Source organism: Gavia stellata, chromosome 8 (assembly GCF_030936135.1).
Source record: "Gavia stellata isolate bGavSte3 chromosome 8, bGavSte3.hap2, whole genome shotgun sequence".
NCBI lineage: Eukaryota > Metazoa > Chordata > Aves > Gaviiformes > Gaviidae > Gavia > Gavia stellata.
The window spans coordinates 2,041,764-2,068,411 of NC_082601.1; the positions used below are offsets into that span (position 1 = coordinate 2,041,764).

A 26,648-nucleotide genomic window follows, 5' to 3' on the forward strand; every position below is an offset into this window, starting at 1 on the left:
GTGTACTAGTATTTATTTCTAGTTTTAAATACTCTGTACAGCTCTGATAAATTATTACTGTCTTCTGATTGTTGGATTTAAGCAACGAATGCGCTCACAAAAATTCTTTGAAGACTATTTAGAGTTCAGCTTCCTTTTCAGTGCAGTTTTTCCTAGTGTATGACAGCAGCTAGTCGTGCGTAAATCCCCAACATACAGCGTATTTTCTTGCCAGGGTGGTTACGTGATTCTTAAGAATACTCTTCCAGGTGGAAATGAGGCATTTGGAGTACAAACTGCACTTGGCAGGACCCTGCGACCTTTTTTCCACCCAGAGGCTGTGGTACTCGCAGGATGTTCGGTGCAGAGCACGTCTCAATCCCAGTGTTTGCCCGCGGAGAGAGTGGTCGTCACTGCCTGTCCCTTAGAGGAAAAACCACCCGAGTTTGGTCAACGGGGACTTGAGGTAGCTCTTTGTATCCAGGGGTGTTTGATGTCAAACTCGGGGAAGTCGCTGAGGCCCTGGCAGCGGCTTTGCTCTGTTTTGCCTCCAGCTGGCCCACGCGTGGCCGGACGGGCAGCCGTGGGTGCTCCCCGACCATTCACCATCAGCCGAGACTTTAAATGGGTATTTTTCTAACTCTGCGGATTCATGTTCCTGGATTTAGATTTTAACATGGGAACGTGTAGGTAGGGTAGCAGGTAGCAATGCCCGCATGGAAAACAGGGAGGAAGGGTTTAGGGCAGGTGAGGGTAACCGTTAACCATGTCCTGCCTGGCTTCTACGGTGATGCAGAGCTGGGGCGGGGAAGGTGGAGTGTGCTGAACTCGGTTACAATTCAACAGGTCGTAATGGGTCGCAAACGCGTTAGAACTTATGTACAATATTTTGTTACTGCCTTGCATTTGCATAACTTGCATAAGGAAAAAGTGTTTCTAAGTAAATACTACTTTTAAAAGGTTTGCCTTTATTTTTTCATTAAAAATAAAAAACTGTAAATGCAAATTATTCTAATGGGGGTTTTTTTTGGTATATGTTAATTAAATGTTGCAAAAGAAATACATCTTAAAAGGAGACTGCTTTCAAAACAATCCCAGCAAGGCATCACTGTTTTTAAGGACAAGGAGTTCAGGCTTTTTTGCAGGTGTTTGTTTGGGTGTTGTTTTATTTTTCCTCCTGTTTCGCAGCCTCATCCTTTCCCAGTGGCCTCTCACTGGGTGGCAGAAAGGCGTTGCCTGCGTTGCCCAGCCCTGCTCTCACACGGTGATGCTGCCTCTCCCGCCCGGCCAGCACAGCGAGGCTCTGAGCTCAAACTCTACTTCTGCCCTGAAACTGAAAGGATTTTTAGCAAGAGGGGTTATTTTTAAGTAAGTGTTAATGGCGTCTATCACAGTGTTTTAATTTGGTTGTACTGGATCTGCTCTGTTTTGCCCAGCCCTAGCGCAGCTCACCATCCCCTTTGTGACAGGTCAGTTCCACTCCCACCCCGCAGCTCCCGGGCACCAGCTTGCACGGATCTCTCTGCGCCTCGTTGTATTTGTTCTGTTAAACCCTTATAAAAATTAAATCTGAATTTCAGTGAAAGTACAAAGTTGTTCTCTAAGTGTAGGACTTGACTTACTTACTTAAATATCTGTACTGGTGGGGCTTTTGTGCATTTATGGCAAACTACTACTGGCCACTCATTTGCCCAGCGAGAGGTTGGTGTCTGCTGCAGCCGCCAGCAGCTCGCCCTTCCTGTGCCAGCTATCTTTCTTGCAGCACGTGCCCGCCGCAGGCACAGCCTCCACTTTGTCCCATCGGCCTCGTGCGAGCCTGCCTATGCCGTGCCTAGGTGTACACTGACGTTGCAAAGCACCTGGAGAAGTATTTCGGCATCGATGCTGCACGTTAATCGCTGGTAGCAGAGGTGGGGTGGTGAACAGCCACAGCCCCGGGTGGGAGCGTTGTGGGGGCGTGAAAGGGCCATGGAAGTTCCCTTCCAGCCCTTCCCCAGCTCCAACAGCCCCAAAGAATAACACTGTGGAGGGGGGGAAAGAAAAAGAAAGGGAAAAAAAGCACCAGGGTGCACTTACAGTCACTGAGTGATCGGCTGTAGCAAAGCAAACGGTGAGTGAGTGGTTAAAAAAAAAACAAACAAAACAAAAAAACAAACCCAGCCAAACAGAAGCCAGTGCCCAGGCCTTCCCTCTGCTGCTGCTGCAAGCTCCAGGCGTTCACCTGTCAAATAAATACCACCGTTTGGGGGCAAAACCCCATTAACGTGACTAAAAACACCCCTACGGATTATGGTGTAGTAGTGTAAATAGTTTATTTATTTGATCTTATGCCAGGAACAGACCAGGAAAGTAACATGAACTGCTTTTATAAAACACTTCTAATATTGCTAAGAAGCAGGTCTATTACTAGAAAAATATTAAAGAGAACATGCCAGCGTTATATTCTAGTTGTGTGATAATTTTTGTCTTTGATTAAAAAAATACCTTTGAGCTTAAGAATGTGAGAGCTAGTGCTTTTAACCATTTGCCTAACAATTTATTAAATTAATTGTCACGTTTTCTTATGCAGATTAAAATACGCTTCTGTCACTGTCAGTGCACAAAGAGGCGATTTGGCATGTTCTCTTTAGCGGGTCAAGTACACGGTGCTGTAAATGCAAGAAGGTGGCAGTTTTTAAAGTAAACTTCCTGTAAATAGGTAAGCGGAGGTCAATGTGGTAACTTTGAGCCCCAAACTGTCCGTTTAGTTAAATATAAAAACAAAAACTATAAGTTAAAATAACATTCAGATTGTATAGCACAGGCTGATGCTTTTTTTTTTTTTAACAATATTTACAATATTACCCAGAGGCTAAAGTGGGAATAAAACAGAAGTGTAAAAACCATAAAAAAACTGCACCAATTTTGTAGCAAAATATCTGTACATTTAAAAACAGATTATCATATAACTACACATTATCCAAGAAAAAAAAAAAATGGGACCTTCACCAGTGGTTCACATAAGCACAACGTAAAAGAAAAAGAAGTTCAGTGGTTAAATACTATACAATAAATTTTACAATTAACATATTGCTGCAGTGAGACCAGGCCAGGTAAGCTGTAAGCAAAAATGTGTCTTGGGAAGGACAAATTTCTCTTCGGTCCAGTTCTCCGCTTCCGAGAAGATCGCGTACCCTGCCGGCACCAATTCCGCTCCAGCTTGCTGCTGCGGGATACTGGTGCAAACCGCCCGCGGGGGTGCAGCACGTTGCTAATGTGAGTCCCATCTCCCTTTTTAAGCTTTAAAAATGCAACGTCTAACCCCTAACCTGGCGGGGTTTTTTTGGGCTGGGCTTCCCTTCACTGACCAGGTGATCCTTGGCAGGGAATCTGAACTGGATTGTCCAAGGAACTCGGAGTCGGAGCGGGGTATTAATCCTACAGAGCAGGGCACAGGATGATTCTCTGCGCGAGTAACTGAACCGCTGCGGTCCTCAGAAGCCTAATACTGATTATTGAGATGTTAATACCTTAGTGCTAATTAATAAATACACTGTTACTCAAAAGCTGCCTCCAGCTGAAGAACAGAGCACAGGCCTTCGCCCCCCCTCCTCCTGCGCGGTCGCAATGCGTTTGTCCCCCCGCACCCCCCGCCTCGGCCCTGCGCCGCACGCTGCGACCGTCACACCCTCAGGGTGAAGACTCGTGTCCGTTTGCTACACACGGGGTGATCGCTGACCTAGGTGGTACCCCATCCTAGCTACGGCGGCGCGGAGTCCGTGTCTGTGCTGGGAAAAGGTACAGGGTCTCTTCTGGGAATTATTTCCGTATCGCATACAGAAAGCCTTTACATGGCCTCCTCCTCGAAAAAAAACCAACCAAACCAACCCAAAAGCCAGTAAGTGCAGCTGAAGCCGAGGTCCCTCCCCCGGCGGACAGCACAGGAATGCGTTCAAAAGCAGAGCACGTCCAAGTATTACCTGTTTACAACCAGGCGGGATGCGGGTCAGGTCCACGGGAGACCAGTCACTAAACTTTTATAGAATCAAACCAAACTAAACACCCAAAAACAACACGTATTTTACATTTTGGTTAAAAATACTGAATAATGTATTGGTGTAAAAAGATACCCAATCAAATCAAGTCCTATTGCTTTGATTAATTTGAGCAGGTACTTCAATTTTAGGCACTTTTGTTAGCTACGGCTGAGTGGCGAGCCCAGCGCTGACGTTCCTATGCGGTTTCTAGGTCTTTGAGCCCTTTCGAAGGTAAATGTTACTGTTCCCCAGGCTGTAAGTGAGTGGCAGAACACAGAGTTCACACGGACAAGGCATCACTCAAGCACCCCCTTTCCTTGACACCTGCGGGTCTCCAGCTCACATGGTTATTTCAGCACCGTTTGCAGAGCGCAAGTTCTGATCGTCAAAGCGCCGCCGGACGCTTCTCCTCACCGCGTCGGCCCGTCGGTACGGCTGGTTTCTAAGATCTGCGGAGAGGAAAGCGGCGTTCGTAAGCACGCACGGCTTGCCCACGCGCAGGCACACACGCACACACGCAGGCACACGCAGTCTAGACAAGGAAAAGTCCTGCTGGAAGCCAATCAAAGCAGCTTGTGTAGGAAGAGGAGAAGGGACTTCAACCCAACGGGAGCAGAAGTGAGCAAATACTGACGTGCCCTTTTACTACGCACCCAAGCAGCGGGTAATACTGGTGAAACACGCCAAAACGCTGGTGAAACTAAATGGAGTTATGCCGTCACGTTAGTGTGAACGTCTCCTCGCCCACGGGCTGCTAGAGTTCATTAACGTCAGCAAGGAAGGCGACATCAACCGCAATCAGCCTGCTTGACGTACGCCTCGGTCCTTCACGCAGCCTCTCAAACACTGGCATGAGCTGGAGGCGTTTTCTAAAGCGGGAGGAAGCTCCCCGCAGATGTGTGACCCAGGGTACAACGGTGCAAGTGTTCGGGCGGGCCTACGCTCCCTACATACCCGTGTATTTAAAAGAGGGGGCCCTGAGAAAAAGCAGCTGGTACGCTGCCACCGGCTTGCGAAGCTCCGGCTGCCGGCCTGCCCCGCTGCCACCATCTCGCCCAGCTGCAGAGATGCTTCGCTAGCCGAAGGCAGCGGAGCGGCCAACCCCCTCCCTCCTCCTCCTCACCGGCAGCGAAGCCCGGCCCGACCCACCCTGCTGCTGCTGGGGAGGCGAGAGCTCGGGAGGGAAGGGGAGGGAATACTGAGCATGCGATGGATCCAACAGCGGTGAAAGCTGGAGATGGACGTGTCGATGAGAGCCTGTGTTACATGTGCTGTTAGGTGTGTTACATGTGCGGCTACGCTATAACGTACCCCTGAAGACTAATCCGAGTTAAAATATTTCTCTCCTGGAAAACAAATTTGCGTTGGACTGGGCAAACCCTCCCTCTACTCTCCTGGCTGACTTATGCCTTGGTTTAAGTACAACCCCCAAACTTCTCAGCTCTTGGTGTACCCCAGCAGAAGGTGCCTTCGTTCGAGGCTGCCCTCTCCCGTCTCCGCACTTCGAGCTGCCGGCTGTCCGTCTCTCCTGTCCCATTCAGTGGCCGTAGCGGGACCGAGACGGCGGCAGCAGACTATCCAGGGGACTATGGGGCTGAAACAACCTGGGGACGAGGCGGCCTAGCTCGGGCTAAACTTGGAAGAGAAAGGGCCAGAACGGAGCGAGTATGAAGACGGTCACCAGCCCGTGGCCTGTGGATCCCCTGCACCACCGAGGGTGAAAATAAACGGTCTCAGTCTCCACTGGCCTTTAGGCTCTCACCAGTATTACTCTTAGCCACATCTACCAACAGGCTGTCTGGCATACAGAGAGAGGAGGAAGCTAAGTAAAAAGTGATGCTTGCCAGCTCTGTGTATCCTCCACCACCGGTGTGCTAGAAGAAATCCTTACCCTCGAGTGAACATTTGGAAATTTAGTGATATTATTCTTCTTTAGGGCTAAACAGAAAAAACAAAAACAAAACAAAACACAAAATGATGGTTAAGTAAAAAAATGGGATGGAAAATGAAGAGCAAGTCAATTCAGCGTTCAAAACTCCCAGGCACGTTAGCCGACAGAGCAAGAGGGGGCAAGGCCAAGGCTACGAGAGGAGGTTAGACACGGGGAGGAAAGGACAGGAGGGCCACCCTCGCCTCTCGCTAACCAAATTCCAAGCTGCTTTGAAGATTGGCTCCAGGAAGATAATACAGCAATTAACTCGAAAGAGCAAATAACCGTTGAGCTGATTATAGTTTGCAATTTTATTAGAAGCATTCATAAAAATACATATCGCAAAAGTGAAACACTGTTGTCTTCTTAAGCCGCTGAGTCCTTAAATCAAGACAACAGTGTTAACAGACATGCTGGGTTAAACACACCCTTCTTACACTTTACACCACACGATGTAAATCGCTCAGTTCCATGTCAAGCTTTTCATCGCCACAATTTCTGCGGTTCTGGCACGCAGCTGAGTGTTCCCCCAGCTCTGCTCCTTCCCTCTCCCCCCGGTTCGTGCACCGTTGCCGCTACCCAGCCCAACCCCAGCACTGCACGAAGTCCAAGTGAATTGGAAGTGGTTAGTGCGCAGTAAACTTCTCTGATTTTATTTAGGTAAAGTTGGCATGGAACTGAAAAAAGTTAAATATGGATGTGACTGGATGAGAAAAGATTTGACGCTGTTCATTTTATCCCGTAGCTCACATGCAAACATGCAGGTGCTGGTTAAAAACTCTAAAAGGAAACACTCCTCGCAGAGGATGTACGTTATCACAGACAACCCTTCCAAGCCAGAAAGTGAACCCCAAGAAAGTCCCACTTAGTTCATGCACCCCGTAGTTTTGCTTTGGCATACAGCTGACGTATTACATGCATTTTACATCGGTAGCTTGGCATACAGAGAAAGATCTGTAGGCCAGAAGAGATGGCATAGAAAAGCCAAGTGAACCGTCACTTTTTGACTGCATCTGGTCTCCTCAGTCCTGTGAACTGGAGGAAACCTGCACCAAATCTCCCGTGACTTCCGCCACTTGCTGTTCTATGGCATTTGTCATGAGGGTGAGAGATGCCTTTGAAACGCAAGGATGGCCAAAAGCATCCAGCGCAAAGTCGATGGGATGGAATAAAAAGTTACTGAAACACAAGAACATGCAACGGAGGTGACATAAATACAACTTCAGGTGGACGCTGGACATTACTATACACTCAACATTCACATGATCCTGGCTGAGATCCGTACAAATGGAGAAGTGTCAAAAATCTACAGCAACCTTTCTTTTTTCTAAGAGCATCAGATGTGAAAGAGGAATAGTTTAGTAATGGAATTCCTCAGTGAGAACAGGTTCGCAGAAAAACCGAGAGCCCCGCTTGGCGGTTCGAGCGGTAAAGGGCACAGTCTTCAGCACTGCATGGGAATAACAGCCAAACAGACAAACAGAGCCGTGAGAAGCGGATCTATCGCATTAGTACAGTGTTAGCGCTCGGTTACGGACACCCAGGGGACGGTTTTACATCTTCCAACCAGCTGCCTAATCGCACTGCGCTTCAGTAGGCTTTGCAACAAGGCGGTTCTAAGTCTTTGAGAAAGTATTTCTTATATACATCATTTTCAATGGTTTTGAGAGACTATTGCTGAACGTGCTCCAGAAAAGGCTGTGCTGCCAGACAGTGCTCTGCGCCGGATCGGCAAAGCTTTCCTGCACATCTGATGAGGCACTACCCAATTTAAAATGACACTTTCGATTACTTGCATACCGTTGACAGAGATCTCATGGGCCATATTCAAGCGACCTCCGTCCCACCTGACCTTCTGTGCCTAACCTTCACTATTACCTGGCTTGAGGCCCTCAGAGACACCCCCATAATGGGAAATACTAGGCACAAGACCATAGGAAATGTTTAATTTGAGTCTGGCACTCCCTCCACCGGACTGCCTTTTGCATGTGGATGGATTTGGGCCACACAATCTGTTTCTCCCACAAAGCATGAGAGCCGCTTTACCAATTAAACAAGCTTCCAGGAGTCTGAAGGAGTTGTAGAAGCAGTAAGAGATTAGATAGTATAGCGACTCTGCCCTTTAAATAAAGAATATTATCTTAGGAAGCTATTAATCAGGGTTAAAAAGAGTTGTGAAAGCTTCAAGCATTTCAGCCCTGTTATCTAGTTGGGCAAAAATTCCCTGGCTTTCCTTAGTGAGCGGTAAAACAGCTCTCCTCCCCTCCTGCAGGAAAAACTCATGCAAAAAACAGTCAGGAGCAGTAGCCAAGGAAATCCTGCCCAAAGACCTTCTTCTGAGCTTTTGTGCAATGGAAACGAAGTACTGTAAAGCTATCAAAGTGTTAAAACGGTGTTCCTTTCACACCACGGGTGAGGAACGTGCAGTAAAATCAAGAACTGCAATCAGAGCAGCTCTATAGACTAAAAATGACTGGGCTCCTGAGCAAAGTGCAGTTTAGAAGGCAGCTCTTTTTATCAGCAAATATTTGCACCAAAGTCCTGTGGGTCTCTGGCTAGGACGGCGGGTTCTGCCCCTCTCCCTCCAGCCCTAGGTTGGGATCAGTGCAGACTTTGCCTCCCAAACTGAGAAGTGGTAAAACCAGAAGCAGTTTAGGGTGATAAATCATTCAAGTTTGACTAAATGATTTGCTGTAACTGGGCAATAACGTGGTGCAATTACTGTTAGTACATTTTAATGAAAACGTAGGCTCTTAATAATGTTAAACATCCGTCATCCATTCCATTTATGGGGAAAAAAGGTTTCTGGCAAAGATCTGCACAGCATGCATATCCCTACCGGAGACACTGCTGAGATCAGGCACTGAACTGGCTACTCTAAAGATCAGAGACCGAGTACATCCCCACATGCTGGAAGAGAAAAGCTAAGAAATCGAGCGTGTGTCCGAGGTCTGCACGCGCAGCAGTGGCAGCGGACACGTAAAGGCAGGTTACTGGGGTTTGTTTGTTACATACCATTAGCAAAAGTTTCTCTACTTGATTCACATCACATAAATAATGTCCTAAGCCGCGCTTGAGTAACACTTGTTTAAGAAGTACACGAAGCACTTACAATAGCTACTAGGCAGATACACATCTTTATCCTTTGTGAAAGGGCCTCAGATTACAGAACAAAAGGTGTTTACCTGTTATAATATCTTCAATAGCACCATCCTTCCCTTCGTACACATGCCTGTTATCCTTGACTTGCCGCCGTCTGAGCTCTGCAATCAGCTCTTGCTGCTGTCTCTTTGTTTTATGTGAAGGAGACTGAAAGCAAAGAAGAGAGGATTTGTAAGGACTGACCTCCAGCTACCCCCCTTCTCTCTTCCTGAACGTGAAACACCAGGTGATGCCACTGGTAGCGATCGGCAAACAGTAACTGCCAGTTTTCTGCCCAATTTTGCAAGACCGGGAAAACTCACATGAGCGGTTAGCCTCATGTCGCGTGGAGAGGACGGGCAGAGTCCCAGGTTAACCTGGCTGCCAGGCTGCTTTTCTTGCTTACCTCTGTAACCTACTCCCAGGCCTTCTCACCACTTGGAACTGGAGCTCCAAGCTCTCACCTCTGAAAAGCATGAGGGGAACAAGGAGAACAGGCTTTCCTTCCGAGGGCAAAAGCTTGGCTGGGATTAAAGCTCCCAACAACAGCTGCACCGGCCGACAAAGCAGCTGTTTTAGGGCCACGGGAAACTTTCTCTAGCAAATCTGAAGCGTTACCTCAGATAAAAAACCACACCAGGAAAATTCCTAGAAAATGGTAGCATGGGGCTCAGCCCTGCTGCTCTGCTCTGACAGGGAAGACTGTGGGGACGATCGCTCCCTGTCCCTGTAAGCGACGGGAGGCTCTGCACGCTGAACACCAACGAGGTTTTAACAGATGCAAGGCCAGAGCAGAACAAAGTTCAGCTAACGGCAATGTGGACGAGATGACTTTCTGTCTCTTCACTTTTTCTTAATTTTGCAGACTTCAAAGTAGCAGAACCATACACTTGTATTCTTCTAGCTTATTTTGGTTCTCTCCCCGTAAGGAGAAAATTTTCAGCGACCCTATTTAGAGGCAACTGTAAGTTGGACAACTGAAGTTCTTATATGCAGCTGAGGTTTCTGAACTATCAGGAAAAACACATGAACGTGATGGCTGTTGCCTGTAAGACATATCTGATTCATACCTTTTGGTCCTGTTGCTCCATCAACGCTTCTTGCTCCATAAGTTTTTCCATTAAGGCCTGTTCCTGCTTTTTTCTCAACTCATTCTCTTCTTCTGCTTGCTATTTATCACAAAAAAGGACAGGTTAAGGCTTCCAATTGCTATAGGGAACCTAAACATTACAAATAAGTAGCACCATCACTTGCTGCCACGGGGCTTTCCAAGGAAGCAAGCTTCAGTGTAGCAATTTAGCTGCCTCTGAACACAGTCTGAAAAAAACTGGGCTGGGAGAGACCTTCCTAGGTTGCACAAAGCATCCTCTCCCAGTCCCAAAAGACATGTATTCAGGGTTAAAGGTGTAAGCTGCAGCCACCCAGACATTCCATTTCTGAGGATCCCTCCAGCGTCTCAGACAGCCGTGTTGTCTTTCAGCCCTGAAAATAATCCCAAAACAACTATTTGTGCTGCCGCGGGCTGGTGTTGCCGCGCGGTCGAGGATGGCTCACATTGTGTCAAAGCTAGAGGGAGCCCCAGGCTGCTTTTTGGGCATCCTGAGCCACGCAGGTACCAAATCGGGTTCAGAAGGACGCAAGAGAAGAGACGGGTGCTCCTGTTTACCTTGTAGGCCTTCACAAACCGGACAAACACTGGGAAAAAGACCGAGGGGGGTGTCGTCTTGGGATTCTCCCCAAAGTACTTCACAGCATCATCAAAGGCATCCTACGAAAAGCACCGATTTACTGCGTTGCACATATTTCAAGAAAAACTTGCCATCCGTTACTGTGGTATTCAGCGTAAGGGGTCTGGATTTCCTCTGCATGTGAAACCCTGGGCTCAGACCAGCAGGTCTGCACCTAGCACTTGAACTCGGGAACAGATCCACGACGTTGCTGCACCTTCTCCTCCCTGCTGTCTATATAAAAGCACATCCTTTGCAGTGACATGCCGCTATTCACTGTATCACTCACACCCCCTCACCAAACCCCAAGAATAAAGAAATACCTGGGCTATTTTGGCGTCATCCTGCAGTTTCTTTAGTTTCCCTTCGTTGGTCTGAATGAACTCCTTCAGCATCGTGTTGTGGTCGTGCATGGTATACTCACGCTTCGTCAGATCCAGGCCCCTCTGCAGCTCCTTCACATCCAAGAGGACATTTTCAAGAGACACTAGGAAATAAAACAAAAATGCTGCATCGCTCCTGCAAGTGCCCAAACACACAGCTTGAACAACTCCCCACCGAGAAGAGCCCCCACAGCCCAGGCATGGTGTGCCGTGAAGTCCCTCGCATGGCACGCACGCCACCACCGCTCACCAGGGACAGGAGGGTCACGGTACCTGCGGCAGCCTTCTCCACATAATGAAGTTCGTTGTAAAAAAGGGATACGTGCTGGTACTTCTCCTTGACCACATTTGAAATGTAGTGCAGCAGGGTCTGCTTTCGGTCTGTTGACTTTGTTTCTAGGAGCTGGGGAGAGAAGGCAAAGAGATTGCTGGGTGGAGGTGCAGCAGGCTCCAAGCAAAGTGACTCAGCCGGTGCTTCTCCATCTGATAGGGACGGCTGTAAAAGCTCATTTAATTGTTTAGCAGGTGGTTTTCAAGCTGTGGTCTGCAGAGCCTCTGAAGACACGTGCCCTCTCCTAAGCAGCCCCCCAAAACAACGATGAGCAAAGCAAACTCACACTGCCTGGCAGGGAGCACCTTCCCCGCTGCTGCTCTCTTGCTTTCACCGGCTGGAAGGCACCGACCGAGTCCCCCGGCAGCCACTCGCCATGTACATGAAACGCATTCCCGCCCCGTCCCCACGAGGCACCTCTGGTTTACTTACCAGGTCTAAACTCTGTAGTTTAAATCCATATACAGCTCCTCGTTTACTGCTGTTCATGTAGTTTCCAAGAGCCAAGATTATCTGCCAGGATGAAAGAAGAGCAGAGCATGAATTTTCAGGACAAACGCATGGCACTTCAGAAACGCCTGGAAGGAGAGCTGGTATGTCAGCATCCAGGTACGGTTTCAATACACAGAAGGGGATGCATCGGTGAGTGGTTAAGCTATTGAACATATCTAAAATCAGACCTACCTCCAGTATTTTCTTAAGCTTTTGGGATGACTTTATTGAGACGGATGCAGCGATTATTGCGTGAAGTTGCTGCAGGTAAAACACAGGAAAAGCTTTGGTTAACGCACATCCAACCCAAGAGTAAAATTAACATCTAACCACTCACATTCTGAAAAAAAAACACCCTCTTGTTTTTCACCCATACCATGGGCCCTAGCACGAACGCTATCCTGCCCTGACACGTCAGGATTTCAAGTAATTCATTTGCACCGCAGATTTACCACACTCAGATGTGGTTGGGTAAAAGTGTATTTACATTTCAATCCTTATGACTGTGAAAGATGCACCAGGCTGAATGGGACACACTTCAAAGAGCCCACGGACCAGCACTGGTAGTAACTTTCCCTGATGATACAAACAATTAGATTTTCATTTAAACCGGTTTTAAACTTCTACAGGGTAAATAAACAGGACAGTATGGAGCAGTCCAGGGTACAAACAGCACCTGGGATATCAGAGTTGTTGATATATGAAAATATAGCTAGAAAACAACTTTTTCACTTGGGTAATTGGTTTTTGTTCCGTCTCTGTGAGAACTGATAATCACTCCACAACACTCAAAGCATCTCTCCGTCTTAGAAAAATTAAAATCGCTACAACCTTCCCCGACTGGCCCACACCTTCGCATGACTGCAATGTTCCCCGCAAGCTGACCCGCGCCGCAGAGCGCAGCTCCCAAGGGGAGCCTGAACCCCCGATCCCCGCACAGCCAATGCATCGCCCCGGTGTCCCCTGGGGTTGTCCTTCACTCACCGGGGTCAACATCTGGATACTTTCTGCAAAGTTGCCTATAAACGCCATGATGGTCATCTTCTGCATCAGCCTCTCAATCTTGCTGAATTGCATCATGAACCGGTCTTCGTCGGACAGGTTCTCGATGGGTTTCCTTTCCCGCTCGTAGAGCCGCAGCACTTTCACTTCGTTCTCGGTGGGCAGGAACCGCATGAGGCATTCAACGAAATCCACCGGCAACGTTTTCAGGTCAAACCTGTGTGATAACAAACCAGAAGAAGCGGTGTTATGACAAGGCTCTACACAAAATGATGGAAAAGTAACAGAAGTGAGAAAGCTGCCAAAGGCACGACCTCTGCTTCCTATGCTGCTCAGCTACACATGAGCCTGAGTCAGTAACACAACGAGAAACAACAAAGATGCTCTGAAGTTACTCCTGCTCTTGTTGCCCTGGCTGGGGTGTGGGCAATTCATGTCCTGCACATGAAGATGTGAAGGAGGTTACTGTGCTGATGTGAATGGTGATGCTGGGCACGCTGCTTCTGTTTCCAAAGATGTGGTGATTCCGTCCACCCCTCCATGGCCACACCTCATTTTTATCAGAGAAGATAGGGGGGGAGGAGCAAATAGCCGTTTTGTTTAATTGGGCCAGAGCCCCGTGAACCCCAGCTGCTGAACCTGCCTCAACCTGCAGCAGGTTTGGGTCACCCTCCTCACCAGCCCTAACGTAATCCTTGTGCCTCCAAATTTTGAAGATATTCCATAACGGAGAAATGGCAGATGTTCGTGATGACCAGGACTACTAAGTGCATCTGGGTGGATTCAGGATCAGCCCCAAGGAGCAGGTACACCTGCGCTCCGTCCCCGGGAGCTGCTGCAGCCGGCAGGCAAGGATCCTCATCAGCACAGGACGGGGCACAGCCGAGCCCCTCGCAGCACTCCTGCATCACTTTGGGGTTTGGCACTGCCTGAGGCCATTGCATAAACCTAATTCTATGCAAAACCCTTCCAGTGCACTTGGACTAAACTTATGCTTTACAGAGCAAACTAAAGTAGTTGCCTCTTCCCAATACTCTGGCTTTTGAGTGTTCATTACAACAGAAAGTACTGTGCAAACAGAACGAGAGATGCACTATGCAATGGCATACTGTGGATATACACAAATTAGCTTCTTTAATAACAGAAGTGTTAATTTGTTAAGCCTAAATAGTGATACAGCGACATAAAACTGCAAGATTTTTATTTTAGTCCAAGGGAATCTGATTTCTGGGAATTCAGAATGGTTCCATCCTTACTCCTGGAGTTTTTCCAGATGCAAAAACATTCACATCAACTGCCAATTCAAAACCATTCCACTTTACCAAAAATCACAGTAAATCTTAAACATGATTTCTTCGCTGACAAGTGTTTTACTTACACATGAATAGCTTTGCATATTTCATCTGCCGTCTTTCCAGCTTTTCTTAAAGTAATGGCAAGATTTTTGGCCCTGTTGGCATCCAGTAACGTGACTTTGTTTGACCCTTTCTGAGTTATCTTTTGCTTGCTTGAAGTAAGATCAATGGCTGGACCTTGGGCTTTTGTTTTGAATATTTCTTCAAATTCATCCACATTTAAATCCTAAAAAGGAAAGAAAATGATTTATCCCTCCCACAGCAACCACTAAAACCCGCGCTGCCTAATATTGTGCCAGAACTGCAGTACAAACCCTGCGATGCTGTGACTACAGCTGATCTGTTTTAAACAAATGCACACAACAGGTATGCACCTTTTATAATTGATACTGCCAGCTACCATCCCTAATTCTCAACCAAGGTGCTCACGCTGACCTTACACCTTTCTTACTGGGTACCACGGGCCACTGAACGAGCCGTTTGCCAAAAGAGTTGCTGCAATCTACCCTTGCGAAGACCGATATTCACTTGTGTTATGGACAGAAGTGGGAGGCAGAAGGCAAGCACACAGCACTCATACCTCCAGGATCCTTTCGTCATCTATTTCATTGAAGACCGTTCCATTGATCTGGTTGGGTTTGAGGGCAACCCAGTTGAACACCGGCATGCGGAACTTGGTCTTGATCGGCTTCTTGATTTTCACAGCTAAAGACAGCAGAGGAGAAGAAATGACAAATTCCCCAGTCGCTGAAAAACACCCCACGTGCCCAGCCTGCAGCTTTCGAGTCGGCATTTCAGCACTGGAGGAAGAACTGGCCAAAGCTAAATGATCACACTGGAAAGCCTGGACAGATCTTGCCGCCCTGACAGGCAAACAGCGCCGAGAGGCGTTCACCCAGCCCTCAGCTCTTTCAGGCCCAGCCTCTGCAGAACCGGACTGCACGCCAGCGGCTGTGAAAACTTCACGAAAGGAAATGCGTTATTACTTTATTACTGCATGTTGTCTGGATTGATTTAAAAGCCCAGGCTATTTTTAAACGCTGCAGAAAATGGAGAGTGGTCGAATTTAACCCTGTTCTGCTGGTTGCAGAGCCCACCCTGGTGCGAGCTGATGCACAGCTGATCTGTGATCCGTGTCACAAAACTCAACGCAGAATAGGCGACAAGAAGAAAAAAAAGCCCCTTTCCCAAGGTTTTGGTAGAGGGAGCGGCCCCTCCCACTGCCTGCTGCAACGGGGCAGTGCTGCTTCTCGCCAGGCTTGTCTTTTAGTGCCAAAGGGGGTGGGCTGCAGCACACATGAGCTTTAACATGGTTGAAATAACAGGTCTAGTCTTCTTGCGCTGTGCAGAACCAGTAAAGGATTTAGTAACTTACACAGAGAAGCTATGAAAATGAAGACTGACTGCTCTCATTAACCTGTGACCAGAGTACAAAAAAGCAGTGTACAAAGTACAAAAAACCAACACTTTCCTATTCCCATTCCTAAAAGGTCTGGAAGGTACATGAATAATTTCTGTAATTCAGTTCTCATTTCTTTGTATCTTGATGCAAACATGAAGCTGTTAGTTGTGACAAAATCAGGATGTTCATTAAAGTGATGAATCAACGTTTTGCTCCTGAATTACTTAGAAAATAAACTGTTTCTTTCCAAGCTACAAAAATGAAACAGAAACCCTGGTCCTTCCCCTCCAGTGCTGGAAAAAAGAGCCATTCAGCCCGCAGCGGCGGGCAGCGGCAGAGAGGCATGCAGGGGACAGCCCCCGCTCCCCCCTCCGGGGACGCTCAGCCCCGCAGCGCCCGTGCAGATTCACCGCTCCCCCCAGCCGAGGACGGACCACGTTTGGTTTAGCTCAGTCCAGCGTTTGCTCCTGACTCCCGCCTACCCTGCACTTGTAGCAGGAGCAGTCTTGCTAAATATTCGATGCTCTGTAGAGATGCTAGATTTTTTCCCCTTGGTTTCAGAAGATGGCTGGGTTCCCAGGTTGCAAAGCACTTGAGCAAATAATTATTTTACTTTCCCCTAACAATTCTGTATGTATGTTTTTGCCGGGATAAAGACCCCCACACACTATTTCAGGGGACAGCCCTGTTGTGCACCGGAGCTGGGTGAACACTGAAAACATTTCTCTCGCTTTGTCCTTCCACTTTTAAAACAAGAATTGAGTTGTGTGTCCATGTCCCTTTGATGCTCGCGCTCATTTTGCAGGGACATCACAAAGAATAAATTACTGCCAAGAGGATTTGCTTGAAACAAAGATCCGTAAGTGATAACAGGGAACATACACAATATTCAGCTGTGTATTTTGAGAATTGTATTTATCCAACTGGAAGACATGAACACACGTGATCAACTTCTGCTCATCTAAACTAAACAGTTTCACTCTCTGCTTAATGAATGTGGTTACTTCAAAATAATTCCTAAAATAAAAAAAAGAATAGCTTTTTCCATCTGAAACAGCCATGAAAAAAAGATTTTCCATTTGCGCATACATTAGAATAGATTATTAACTGCTCTGGGGTTATTTCAGGACGGGAAAGGAAGCTAACTGCCTCACGGGCCAGTTCCTGATGCAGCTTATCAAAATCTCTTAAAATTTCCCTTCCTCCTCCGTTACAGAGCCCAGGCAAGGTGATGTCCCCAGGAGTGGGGATGCGGTCACGGCTGGGGACCAGACCCTGCGGAGGGTACTTGCAGCTGGTGAAAGCTGCTGCAGCTCAGCGCTTGGCCTCGTTGGGAAAAGACGATCTTTGGCGTGACCGGTGCTGAGAGTGCGGCTCGAGGATGGCTCAAAAGAAACCACACGTCTTAATCACTTGCTGAAGTGCTTTGCTGAATCAGGGCCTCCCGGCTGCCAAATCCTGATGGTTGGCAGCACCCCCAAAGCTACGGCATGCTCCGGCTCCGTCCAGCAAGCCCTGCAGCAGCCTCCCCCCTCCCCACCGCCTCCCAGTTGTCCACACGAGTCCAGGGGTACACACACGGGCACAGCACAGAGGGAAACGCGGGGAGGTGGGTAAATACTTAGCAGAAAGCAACCTACAGAAGAGCTTGATTGGCCCGTCTTACCAGGAAGCAGGAAGAACAGAGAAAAAAATGTTAGCAATGGTCAGAAAAGCAAACTTTGTTATTTCACCGACTCCCTCTGACCCAGAAGGTTCCTGCCCTGAGAAATGCTCCTTTGTGCGCAGCCATCGTATCAAGAAACGGCATTCTCATCCTCCTTCCCTCTCCTAAGCCACTGAAGAAGAAAACACCCATCCCACTTGGCTTTGGGCATCCCACCCAAGCGAGGAGCTCAGCTGCGGGGCCTGCCTCTGCCATCGGTGCAGCTCAGAGGAGCCATGCGCAGAGAGGCCTTGCTCCGCTGCTCCCGTCCCCAAATAACACCGCGAGGACGTCAGGCTAAGGCACGGTGTCTGGGCACCCGGCGGCACAACCCCTGCGGCTCCTGGCAGCTCCTGTGCCCCCGGCAGCCCTCCGAGCACCACCCCGGCCACATCCAGCACCCTCTGCCACTGTGCACTGCGCGCTGCGGGACCACCGCCGGCTCTGCCAAACCTGTCAGGGAGGGATCAGCCTGGAACCTCAGCTGTGTCGCGCTTTTTGTGCTTTTAGTTTTCTCTAATACACCCTGGGTCCCTCTAGTTCCATGATGCTTTTCGCTTTCAGAGGAAACTTTAAAGGCTGGAATACTTAATCAGTTTTCAAAAAATAAAGCTGCTAATCAGAGCTCCTCAGTCTCTCTTTCTGGCCTCATATTGTGCTCTTGAGACTTCCTGGAGGGGAGCGGTGCGATACCAATTAGCATTCGCTTGCTTGGCATATGTCAGAGAGGGCATAAAAACATGATTAAAGACAGCCAGTAAACTTTTCTTCCTTCCAAAAAATTACAAAAAGTTCGCCATTTTTTTGCACAGATATTTCTTCATCAAGTTCTCAGAAAAAATCAGAACCATGAAGCTTTGTGTTTCTTCCAAAACCATATTTTGTTTGCTTAAAGCCAGAAATTATCATGTTTGAAAAATATTTTTGGCAATACCTTTAGCTTCACTGGAGAAGCCCATCTCTTCCAGACCAAACCAAAACTGTTTGGTTGATAAATGCTCTTTCCTTTTATAAACCCCTCTAAGTATAACACCAGCAAGAGATAACGGGTATTATTTAGGTGATGAAGAGTAACAAAGCCCCACCTTGGTACCCTGTCCGCTCTAGCCAACGTGCCCTGACCTTGCCTTTGCTTACTTTGCCAGCAATCCACAGCACGCTTGGGAGATGCACGGGCGCTTTACCTGCAAGCCCTGAGTTGAACACCACGGTGGGAGAGGCTGTCCCGGGCAGGGGGGGAGCCGACGGCGGGGGCGGTGGGGGCAGCGGAGCCGCGGGAGCCGTCTCCAAAGATGGACCCGGGAGAGGAGGCGGCGGCGGTGGTGGTGGAGGGGGTGGTGGAGGTGGCGGTGGAGGTGGCATCGGCACCGACACAGGACCGTTTTGCACTACAAAATGAAGGAAAAACAAGGTACTACTGTGAACACCGACTGAAATATCACAAGCACACACAGAAAAAGTCACAACATCCACCTTGTCCCCCACTATGCATCTCCTCTCCACCACTATACTGGCCCTAGCATTTGTTGGGCCCTTCACCAAAGTAATTCAGTGTAGTAACATGGGAGGAAACTACCCTAATGAAGGAAGCTGGCATTTTTTTCTATCAACTGAAGGGCTCAGAAATAGATCAGACAAACATGGGAGCCACCCATGAGTGAGAGTGCAAACACAGCTGGGGACCTCAGCATCCTCGGCTGCTGCAAGGTGCCAGGACCTGCAGGCTGATTACAACTGAAGGTGGTTTTGTCAGTGTTACGGCTGCTGTGACTGTCCCCAGCACAACGAACCGCGCCTCCCGCTCCCGGCCAGCCCACCTCTTGGGGACAAAATGCTTCTTACCTGCCTCAGACGCTGCTGCTAAGGCGGGTAATGGTGGTGGAGGTGGTGGCAATGGTACTGAAGATGCAGCTCCAGCGACGGATGAGACACATGTGCCAGCCACAGCCTCTGACACTGCCGGCACCATCCCAGAGGCCAAAGCAACAGGAAGGATAGAGATGTCACCATCACCTTTCTTCTGGATCTTAATGGTTCCCTGCTTCTCCAGTTCATGGATCTTTTTCTCCAGCGTTGACTGTCGCTGGATGGCTTCTTCTTTTTCTTTCACCATTTTTCTCAAGGTGTGAACCTGGGTATTCGCATCTTTGTAGATTTCCTGAGAATGCCACAGAAACAAGAAATCAGCACTTGTACTCACAAAACAGAATGCCAATACCAGAAACAGAACAGCCTGGCATGGGATGGTCACTGCACCAGGCACTACCTTACAATGAACTTTGATGCAAACCATACGTCTTCGCTGGTGAGGAAGAATTCATTTTGTGTGTTTCCCAAGCTAGCAGCAAGGCTGCGCACGGTACTGAGTCCTGGGAGAAATGTCACCTGTGGGCACCCATACCTGGGGGTGCAGAATTGCTCATCATCATATTTTCATGATGTCTCCCATTTCTTATGCTAGTCTTAAACATATAGTGTAGGTACGCTACCTTGATTTTGACTTTAACAGAGTTAATTTGATGTCTTGCTGGTTGCTCTACCTACGAGCAGATTTTGGCCCAATAAAGGGAAGCAGGAACAGAGCTCCTGATCTGGAGGGGAGATTGTACGTGCAAGTACCCAGGGCAGACCCTCCGAAAGAATCCTAGAAGCACCACACTCTGGGACAACATTTAGGCTGAAGTGATAAGATGTACCTGTCTCATTCACCAATTTGCTGGCACATTCAAAGAGTTTTATGTCCATCTTTGAGTGCACACGCTAGTAATTCTACTTGAAATCTGTCCTAGGTTCAAAACTAGGAAGCTAACAGAAGTCACTTCACCCGTTAAAAGAGTCATTACCTCCCAAACACAAAGCGCACAGGAGATCACTACCCTGAAGCAAGGCACCCAGCCAGAGCTTTCCCATCGCACTTACCCGAATCACATCCAGTTCCTTGTTTCTTTGCATAAGTTGTTTTTCCAGTTCCACAATCTTCGCCATGGCTTCGTTCTCCGTATCTTGGAGTTTTTCAGATAGCTATCATTCAAAAGAGAAATAGATTATATAAGTGGGTAACAGTAGTTTTCTCAACCAAAACGTCAGGGACGCTTGTTGAAGCAGTGGTACGTGGTATATTACTGATATTCCACCAAACCCTGAAGTCTTTCTTTGGCAAGAGAGAGGGTTTCTGCATGCGATCGGGGCACACTAAGTGCCCCGATGAAGGTTCCTGTGATGATGAATGTTATCCTTCAGCTATGCCCAGCAGGTAACCTGGCTGGACTGTAGCTATGAACCTGTCCAGGTAAGAGAGCCTATTCTACAATAAAGCACTTAAAATGCAATTATTTTGCATACACTCTAAGTCTAATCCGAATCCAAAAACCCCACAGAACACCACAGTGGCACTGTTGCAAAACCAATAGATGCTGAAATAATGGAACCTATAAATATCACCTCTCAGCATGAGGCTAATTTGATTAGCAATGAATTAAAGAGTTCATCTTTTTTCTCCCATGGTGTTTTGACTCATTTTTATTTTTTGCCAGCTCCTCAAACCTGGGATCTGAAAGCCCTGCTGTTCTTGGGGGCTTTTTCCATCACCACCAATCATGCCGACTCAGGCGAGGCTGCAGAGGTGGTGAGGTGGCACCGGTTGCTGTGTTTCTGAGATAAAACTTCTGCAATTCTATTGTGAGTATTTCTGTCAACACGTGACAGAAAATTGTGTCCATACTCCTGGGATGAGTCTAGCTTATGTAACAGGAGAGCAGAAGTAAGCCCTTAAAAATTTGTCACCAAAGTAAACCATTAAGTTTCTGAACAGCTAAAAGGAGTAGATCTACAAAGCAAACAGCGGTATTTCTACTGAATCATTTCTCTAGCAGAGGAGCACCTCAGAGGGGAAAATACTGCACAGCAAGCTGTTTGAAGAACGTATCGATTCCAAGTGATGGCAATATAGGAATGGTAAGAGAATGATGACCTCTTCAGGATTTAAGTATGGAAAAATACTTTGATTTTAAAACAGACAAGCCATGTTTTCTGGACTAAAGTAATTGACACCAAGAAGGGACGGGACAGAAAAGCTGTGAGCAAACACTGAACTGAGCAAACACTGAATATCTGCACAGCGCTGTTTTTCAGCCCCTTCCCTCTTGAGCCCAGTAATGTGTTTTAAGACACAGACAGGATGATTATCTGCTCTATTTACCGGTACTGCATTGCTGAGGCATTTGCAATTTCTATGGAAATTAGTTTTCCCAGCTCATAAGATAACTCTTTGCAGAGGTTCCATGCACCAAGTAATCTGGAACCACAACTGAACCGAAGCTGAAGCCTCCAAAGCTGCAAAATTGCCATGCTGGGGCCTCGGGAGTGCGACCCTCTGCTCATCTGGGCCCCTGGCACGGGGGGTCATCCCTCCCAGCTCACCGCGGCTTTTGGGCAATAAACGGGCTGATGCTATTGAGGTGCGTGAGAGCTGCAGCCGCGGCCACGTCAGCGCTTAGACAGGCAGGCACTGCACAGCACCGGCCAAACTGTCCCCTGACGTACACAGGAACGGTGTGTCAAGCCCCACATTAACAAGGCAATGCTACTCCTTCGTGAGAAGCTGGGGGTTGTTTCAGCTAGGAGAGTAAATAAAATGACAAGAGTAAGGCATTTTCTTATCAGGTCAATAAACAGCTTGTGAACAAATCTTTGTAGCAAGCGGAGCACCCATTAACTAAAATACGCAGAACACGAGGTTCAAAATATAACATGAAAGCACCCAGGAAGTTTACCTGCCTCAGATGTCCTGAACTCCTTCATTTGCCAAGTATCTGATTATTCCCCCATACAGAAGCCCAGCAGTACAAAGGCTTCTGCTAAAGTAAACACTTCTCACCCCAAAGGTTGTAGCCCCGCTGCGCCTGTGCTTCCACCTCCCAAAATGGGTGGTAGCAAAGCCCATGCGCAGAGCAGGCTCTGAACTACTTCAAAGACAAAGGTGACAAATTTTGGTACTAACATGGGAAATGTTTTCTTCCAGTTCTTCAACTCTTTCCAAGGCTGCATTCTTGGTTTCAGCATCCTCCAGTAAAGCTCCCACATCAAAAACGTTATCCAGGTAAGCTTGAATTTGCACCTGCAGTTTGTCGCTCTCCGTGTGTTTCAGTTTCTGCAAATCCAAGAAGACAAGGGTGTCACACAGCACTGGCAGCCCTTCGCAGCGAGAGGGCCGCAGACAGCAAACGGGGTGGGAGAGCGGTGGGAGCTCAGGCCACTTTCACAACCCAGGAAAACACTTTGTATTTTAAGGTTAGCTGGGGTCATAAGTGATAAACAGTCATTTTGGAAGACCAAACGTCCAGAGCTTTCAAATAAAGCTAAGCAGCATCTCACCTTCTCTAACTACAGAGGATACTACTGCTTTCCTCCGTGCTTGCTGCTTGACCACGGCAAGCTCTGAATCCACCACCCAGCCCTGGGATGGTGTGAGGCCGGCGAGGCAGGCGGCCGCGGGGCCGACTCTGCTGCTGCCCGCGGTGGCCACCAGCTCGGTGGCCGGTAGGCAGAGGTGAGGCCGTCATCTGTGTTTGGGTTCAAAGCAGCCGCGTGGCCAGGAGCAAATCCTCTGATTGCTCTCGCTGACCTCGTGCTGGGTTTGCTGTGTTCAAAATGAGTATGCTTTATCTCCAAAGATAACATCAGAGCACGCTTTGAACTGCTCTGCCTGTTCCCAACGGACTGCAGGGTTTGGGCCACCCTGGGACCCCAAATAGATCTGTGCTCGGTATCGCCACGTACAAATACTTCTTGTAGGCAGCAAAAAACCTCTCTCCTGATTACTGCTGAGCAGAAGTCAGCAGGGACAAATCAACCCCTCGTCAACACAAGCACTGTTTTCATGTGTGTGCTCCCAAGGGCAGGGACAGGGAGAGAGAGAAAAATACAAAAGGGGAAATATAAAAGCAGCTTTCTTCTGAAAGAGAGCATTTCCCACAGGATGCCAGAAAACGCCTGGCTGTCAGGAGAAAACTCAAAGGAGGATTTTTTCACACGGAGACAGAGGCAGCCCTGGCAGCACCTGAGCCAGGGCCGACACGAGGCCGGCAGCCCGCGGCTGGAGGTCAGGGACGTGGCACAGGCGAGGACGACTGCGGTTCATCCTCCCTTTGTTATAAGGCAAAGCTACAAATTTAGCTCCCGGTCTGTAATTGCAGTTAGCTGCAGCTGATTTTGCTTCTGCAGGGGTGGCTCCAGGCCACAGCCCCCAGTCAGCGGCCAAGGCACTGTGTTTTTAGCAGAGACTATGGGACAACCCTGTTCTGCCCTCCCAAAAGCTGTCGGGTGAGGGGGTTTGAGGAGGTTTAAGGCTAGGCTGGGCAGCGGTGGCACTGGGGGACATGGTGTGGACCCTCCACAGCCGCGGGTGGGTCCAGCCCGCACCCCCGCGCAGAGGTCAGCCCCGCCGGGAGAGCAGACCCACGCTGCGAGGCGGTGGAGAGCCGGCGGAGAGCCGGCTGGTACTCACATCCAAATACTCGTCCAGGCCGAGCTTCGTAAATTCGTACTGCAGGTGGACTCTGAAGTTCATGTCCTCCACCGAGTGGACGACGATGTTGATGAACTGCATGCAGGCCACCTGCAAGGAGAACCGCTGCACGTAAGAGGAGGCGACGGCACGGCCCCGGCCGCCCCCCGAAAGCCCCAGGCGCAGCGTCGGAGCGGGGTCTCCCGGGGCCCCATGGGTCAGACACAGCGCATGACCACATTTCCTTGCGGTTACTACGAGGGGAAACTGTGATCCGCTGTTCTGCAGCTTTTTTCCAAGTTGGTGCTGTATTCGGGCTTACAGGGCGTTTGTCTGCTGTGATAAAGGCAAACACCGGTTCCAGAAATTAAGTCATGTCTGCGGAGTCTACCTTTACTGCGTGCCGGTGAACGCTTTCCATGCCAGCTCGCACGGCCAGACATCATACAAGCACACAAGCTCTTAAGAAAACAATGCCGTTTCTGAAACGGCCTGTAAAAGTGAGATTAATTTTGCAACTGGAACCCTTAGCTTAGAAAACGGGACTTTCACAAAAGGCGCTTTGTTGTTTGCAGAAAGCCTATTTCCAAAGCTGTGGTTTGGTAACCGAACAAGGACCAGATCATAGGAGTTGGCACCCAAACACGTCCAAGCACAGCGAAGGAAAGGAAAAGTCTCTCGAGCGAAGCGGGTCGCGGGCGGTATGAGAAACCTCCTGCAGAGCGGCAGGAATCGGGCTACGAACCCCAAAAGCTTTGCCCTTTACTTGAACGTAAGGGACAGGCAAATCCTGCTCTGCACAAGTATCCCCAGCGCTCTTTCAGCTCACAGATGATCATGTCTGTCACCCTCTGAGCTGCTTTAAGAGAGGGTTTGCCTAGTCCTTGCTGGGCTTCTCAAGGGCATAACCCTATCCTGCTAGCAACGCTGCAGCGGGACTAATACGGAGCTTGTTAACATATCTGGGAAGTATCTCAGTAGTACTAGAATCAATCTGAGAGAAGATAAAATCAAAGCAACACGATTTTACCCACAGGACAAGCCTCCAGGAGATCCCGTGTCTCTGGGTGACTTTGTGGGAAGAAAGAACTGAAGGCTACTCCCTGGGTCACCAGTTTGCTACAGGAAATTGGCCAGTTCTCTGTGATCCCTTACAGGGCCCAGAGGATAAACCCGGGGGCAGGCATCTGCTCCACGGTGGCCTTTGACGACAGGTCTGGCCGGGATGCCCCGGGCTGCTCCTTCCAGCCACAGCTCCCAGCAGCTGCTGAGCTGCAGTAAAATCTTTCCCAGCTGAGCCGCCCGGTACTGCCCAGCTTGGGTGGAACCGGGACCACAGGGACACAACAAAGGTCAGCCAAAACCTTTCAGCTACATCTTGCCATCTAGACCCTGACCAGCTTTAACCGCTCCGTTTCCAAAATGACTTTAACCCTAGATAATGCAAAGTTGTGAGACTGAAAGCAGGGATAAACCCAAGGAAGAGAGGAAGGAACATGGTTAAAAACTCATCCAGGAGCTCCTGTGATGCCACATCCCCACCTCTCGGTGTGTACCCATCTCTTACACAAACAACCCAACCATGCAGTTGGAAACCTAACTTCAGGTTTCGAGCCTTTGCAGGACCCTTTCCAGTTCCTGTGGCGAACCCTGGTTCCTCCTAGTGCTGGTACTGGCCTTCGCCAGCTGAGCTCTGCTGTCCTGTCCTATCACCCAGAGCCAAATTCCCCTATTCCAAAAGCGCTTTTGTTATACTTGCTTTGGCTCTCGCAATGTTAGGGCCAAATTCTCATTTCCTTTCTCAGATCCTTACATACACAACTAAGGAATTTATCAAGTCAAAGAAAACTAATCTAGGAAAGTCGCTTTTAAAATGAAGTAAGTCAATGTCAACAACAGGAACCTTCTCTAAAATACTTTTGCCTTCTTGTTGCTCTTTCCTCCCTGTCAGTCCATGCAATTAACCACAGCCCCTTCCAGCCCCGGCTTCCCAGACAGCTCTCCATTTAGGGCAGCGTCAAAGCCAGGTCCTGCAGGAATAGCTCTTTGTTTATGTTCAGTTGTTGCAACTCCTTGAATTACTCGAGCTTCAACGTTACGTCCTGGAGCCTGGGCTCTGGCGCCCGTTTTATCCCGTCCTGCGGCAAGGAGCGATGTCTGCGCTGGGCACACCCTGGTGCAACCCGCAGGCTCCCGCAGCGCCGGTACCGCAGCGAGCTGGCGGGCAGGGGCCCGCGGCGCTCCCCCTCGCCCCCTGAAGCGCGCTCCTCGGCTAGCGCTCGCAGCAGCATGCGGAGCTCGTTAGGGCCAGATGGTGACAAGAACGAGCGGATCTGCCAAATCGTTTGTCATGAGCTCTCCCTTCTAGCTTGAGGCTTGTCATATAGTCAAGCCCATAGTTGGTGGAAGCCGCCCAATGATGCAGATTTTATTAGTATTTGGGCAAGTCCTGAAAAAAATTTATTCATCCTTTTTCAAGCAAATTTCAGCACTACCTTCAACCTATGGCCTGAGAGGACCAGGGAATTTTCTTACAGGCCATCCAGATGCATGCTGAATATTCACAGCTCACCGGCCTTGCACGGACACTCGCTCACGTGCATATTCCCTATTATATCCTTACAAGACACCATTTCATACCTTAAATAAAGATGAGGAATGATTTTTTTTTAAAAAACAG

The 26,648-nt window shown here is 48.7% G+C and overlaps 1 protein-coding gene across 1 annotated transcript in view; it reads right to left on the reverse strand.

Annotated features, from left to right (window-relative positions):
- Positions 1 to 4,328: 4,328 nt before the first annotated feature.
- The window catches only part of FMNL2 (formin like 2), a 152,120-nt gene continuing 129,800 nt past the window's right edge, over positions 4,329 to 26,648 (reverse strand). Inside the window, exons 11-26 of the mRNA XM_059820186.1 lie at positions 23,969 to 24,079; positions 22,463 to 22,612; positions 20,383 to 20,484; positions 19,306 to 19,621; positions 18,648 to 18,851; positions 14,937 to 15,061; positions 14,380 to 14,582; positions 12,984 to 13,218; positions 12,192 to 12,260; positions 11,940 to 12,020; positions 11,450 to 11,579; positions 11,117 to 11,280; positions 10,733 to 10,834; positions 10,137 to 10,235; positions 9,111 to 9,234; positions 4,329 to 4,444 (exon numbers count right to left, since the gene is read on the reverse strand). Coding sequence (XP_059676169.1) covers positions 4,335 to 4,444; positions 9,111 to 9,234; positions 10,137 to 10,235; positions 10,733 to 10,834; positions 11,117 to 11,280; positions 11,450 to 11,579; positions 11,940 to 12,020; positions 12,192 to 12,260; positions 12,984 to 13,218; positions 14,380 to 14,582; positions 14,937 to 15,061; positions 18,648 to 18,851; positions 19,306 to 19,621; positions 20,383 to 20,484; positions 22,463 to 22,612; positions 23,969 to 24,079 — 2,325 coding nt within the window. The 3' untranslated portion in view covers positions 4,329 to 4,334. The remainder of the gene's footprint in view (positions 4,445 to 9,110; positions 9,235 to 10,136; positions 10,236 to 10,732; positions 10,835 to 11,116; positions 11,281 to 11,449; positions 11,580 to 11,939; positions 12,021 to 12,191; positions 12,261 to 12,983; positions 13,219 to 14,379; positions 14,583 to 14,936; positions 15,062 to 18,647; positions 18,852 to 19,305; positions 19,622 to 20,382; positions 20,485 to 22,462; positions 22,613 to 23,968; positions 24,080 to 26,648) is intronic.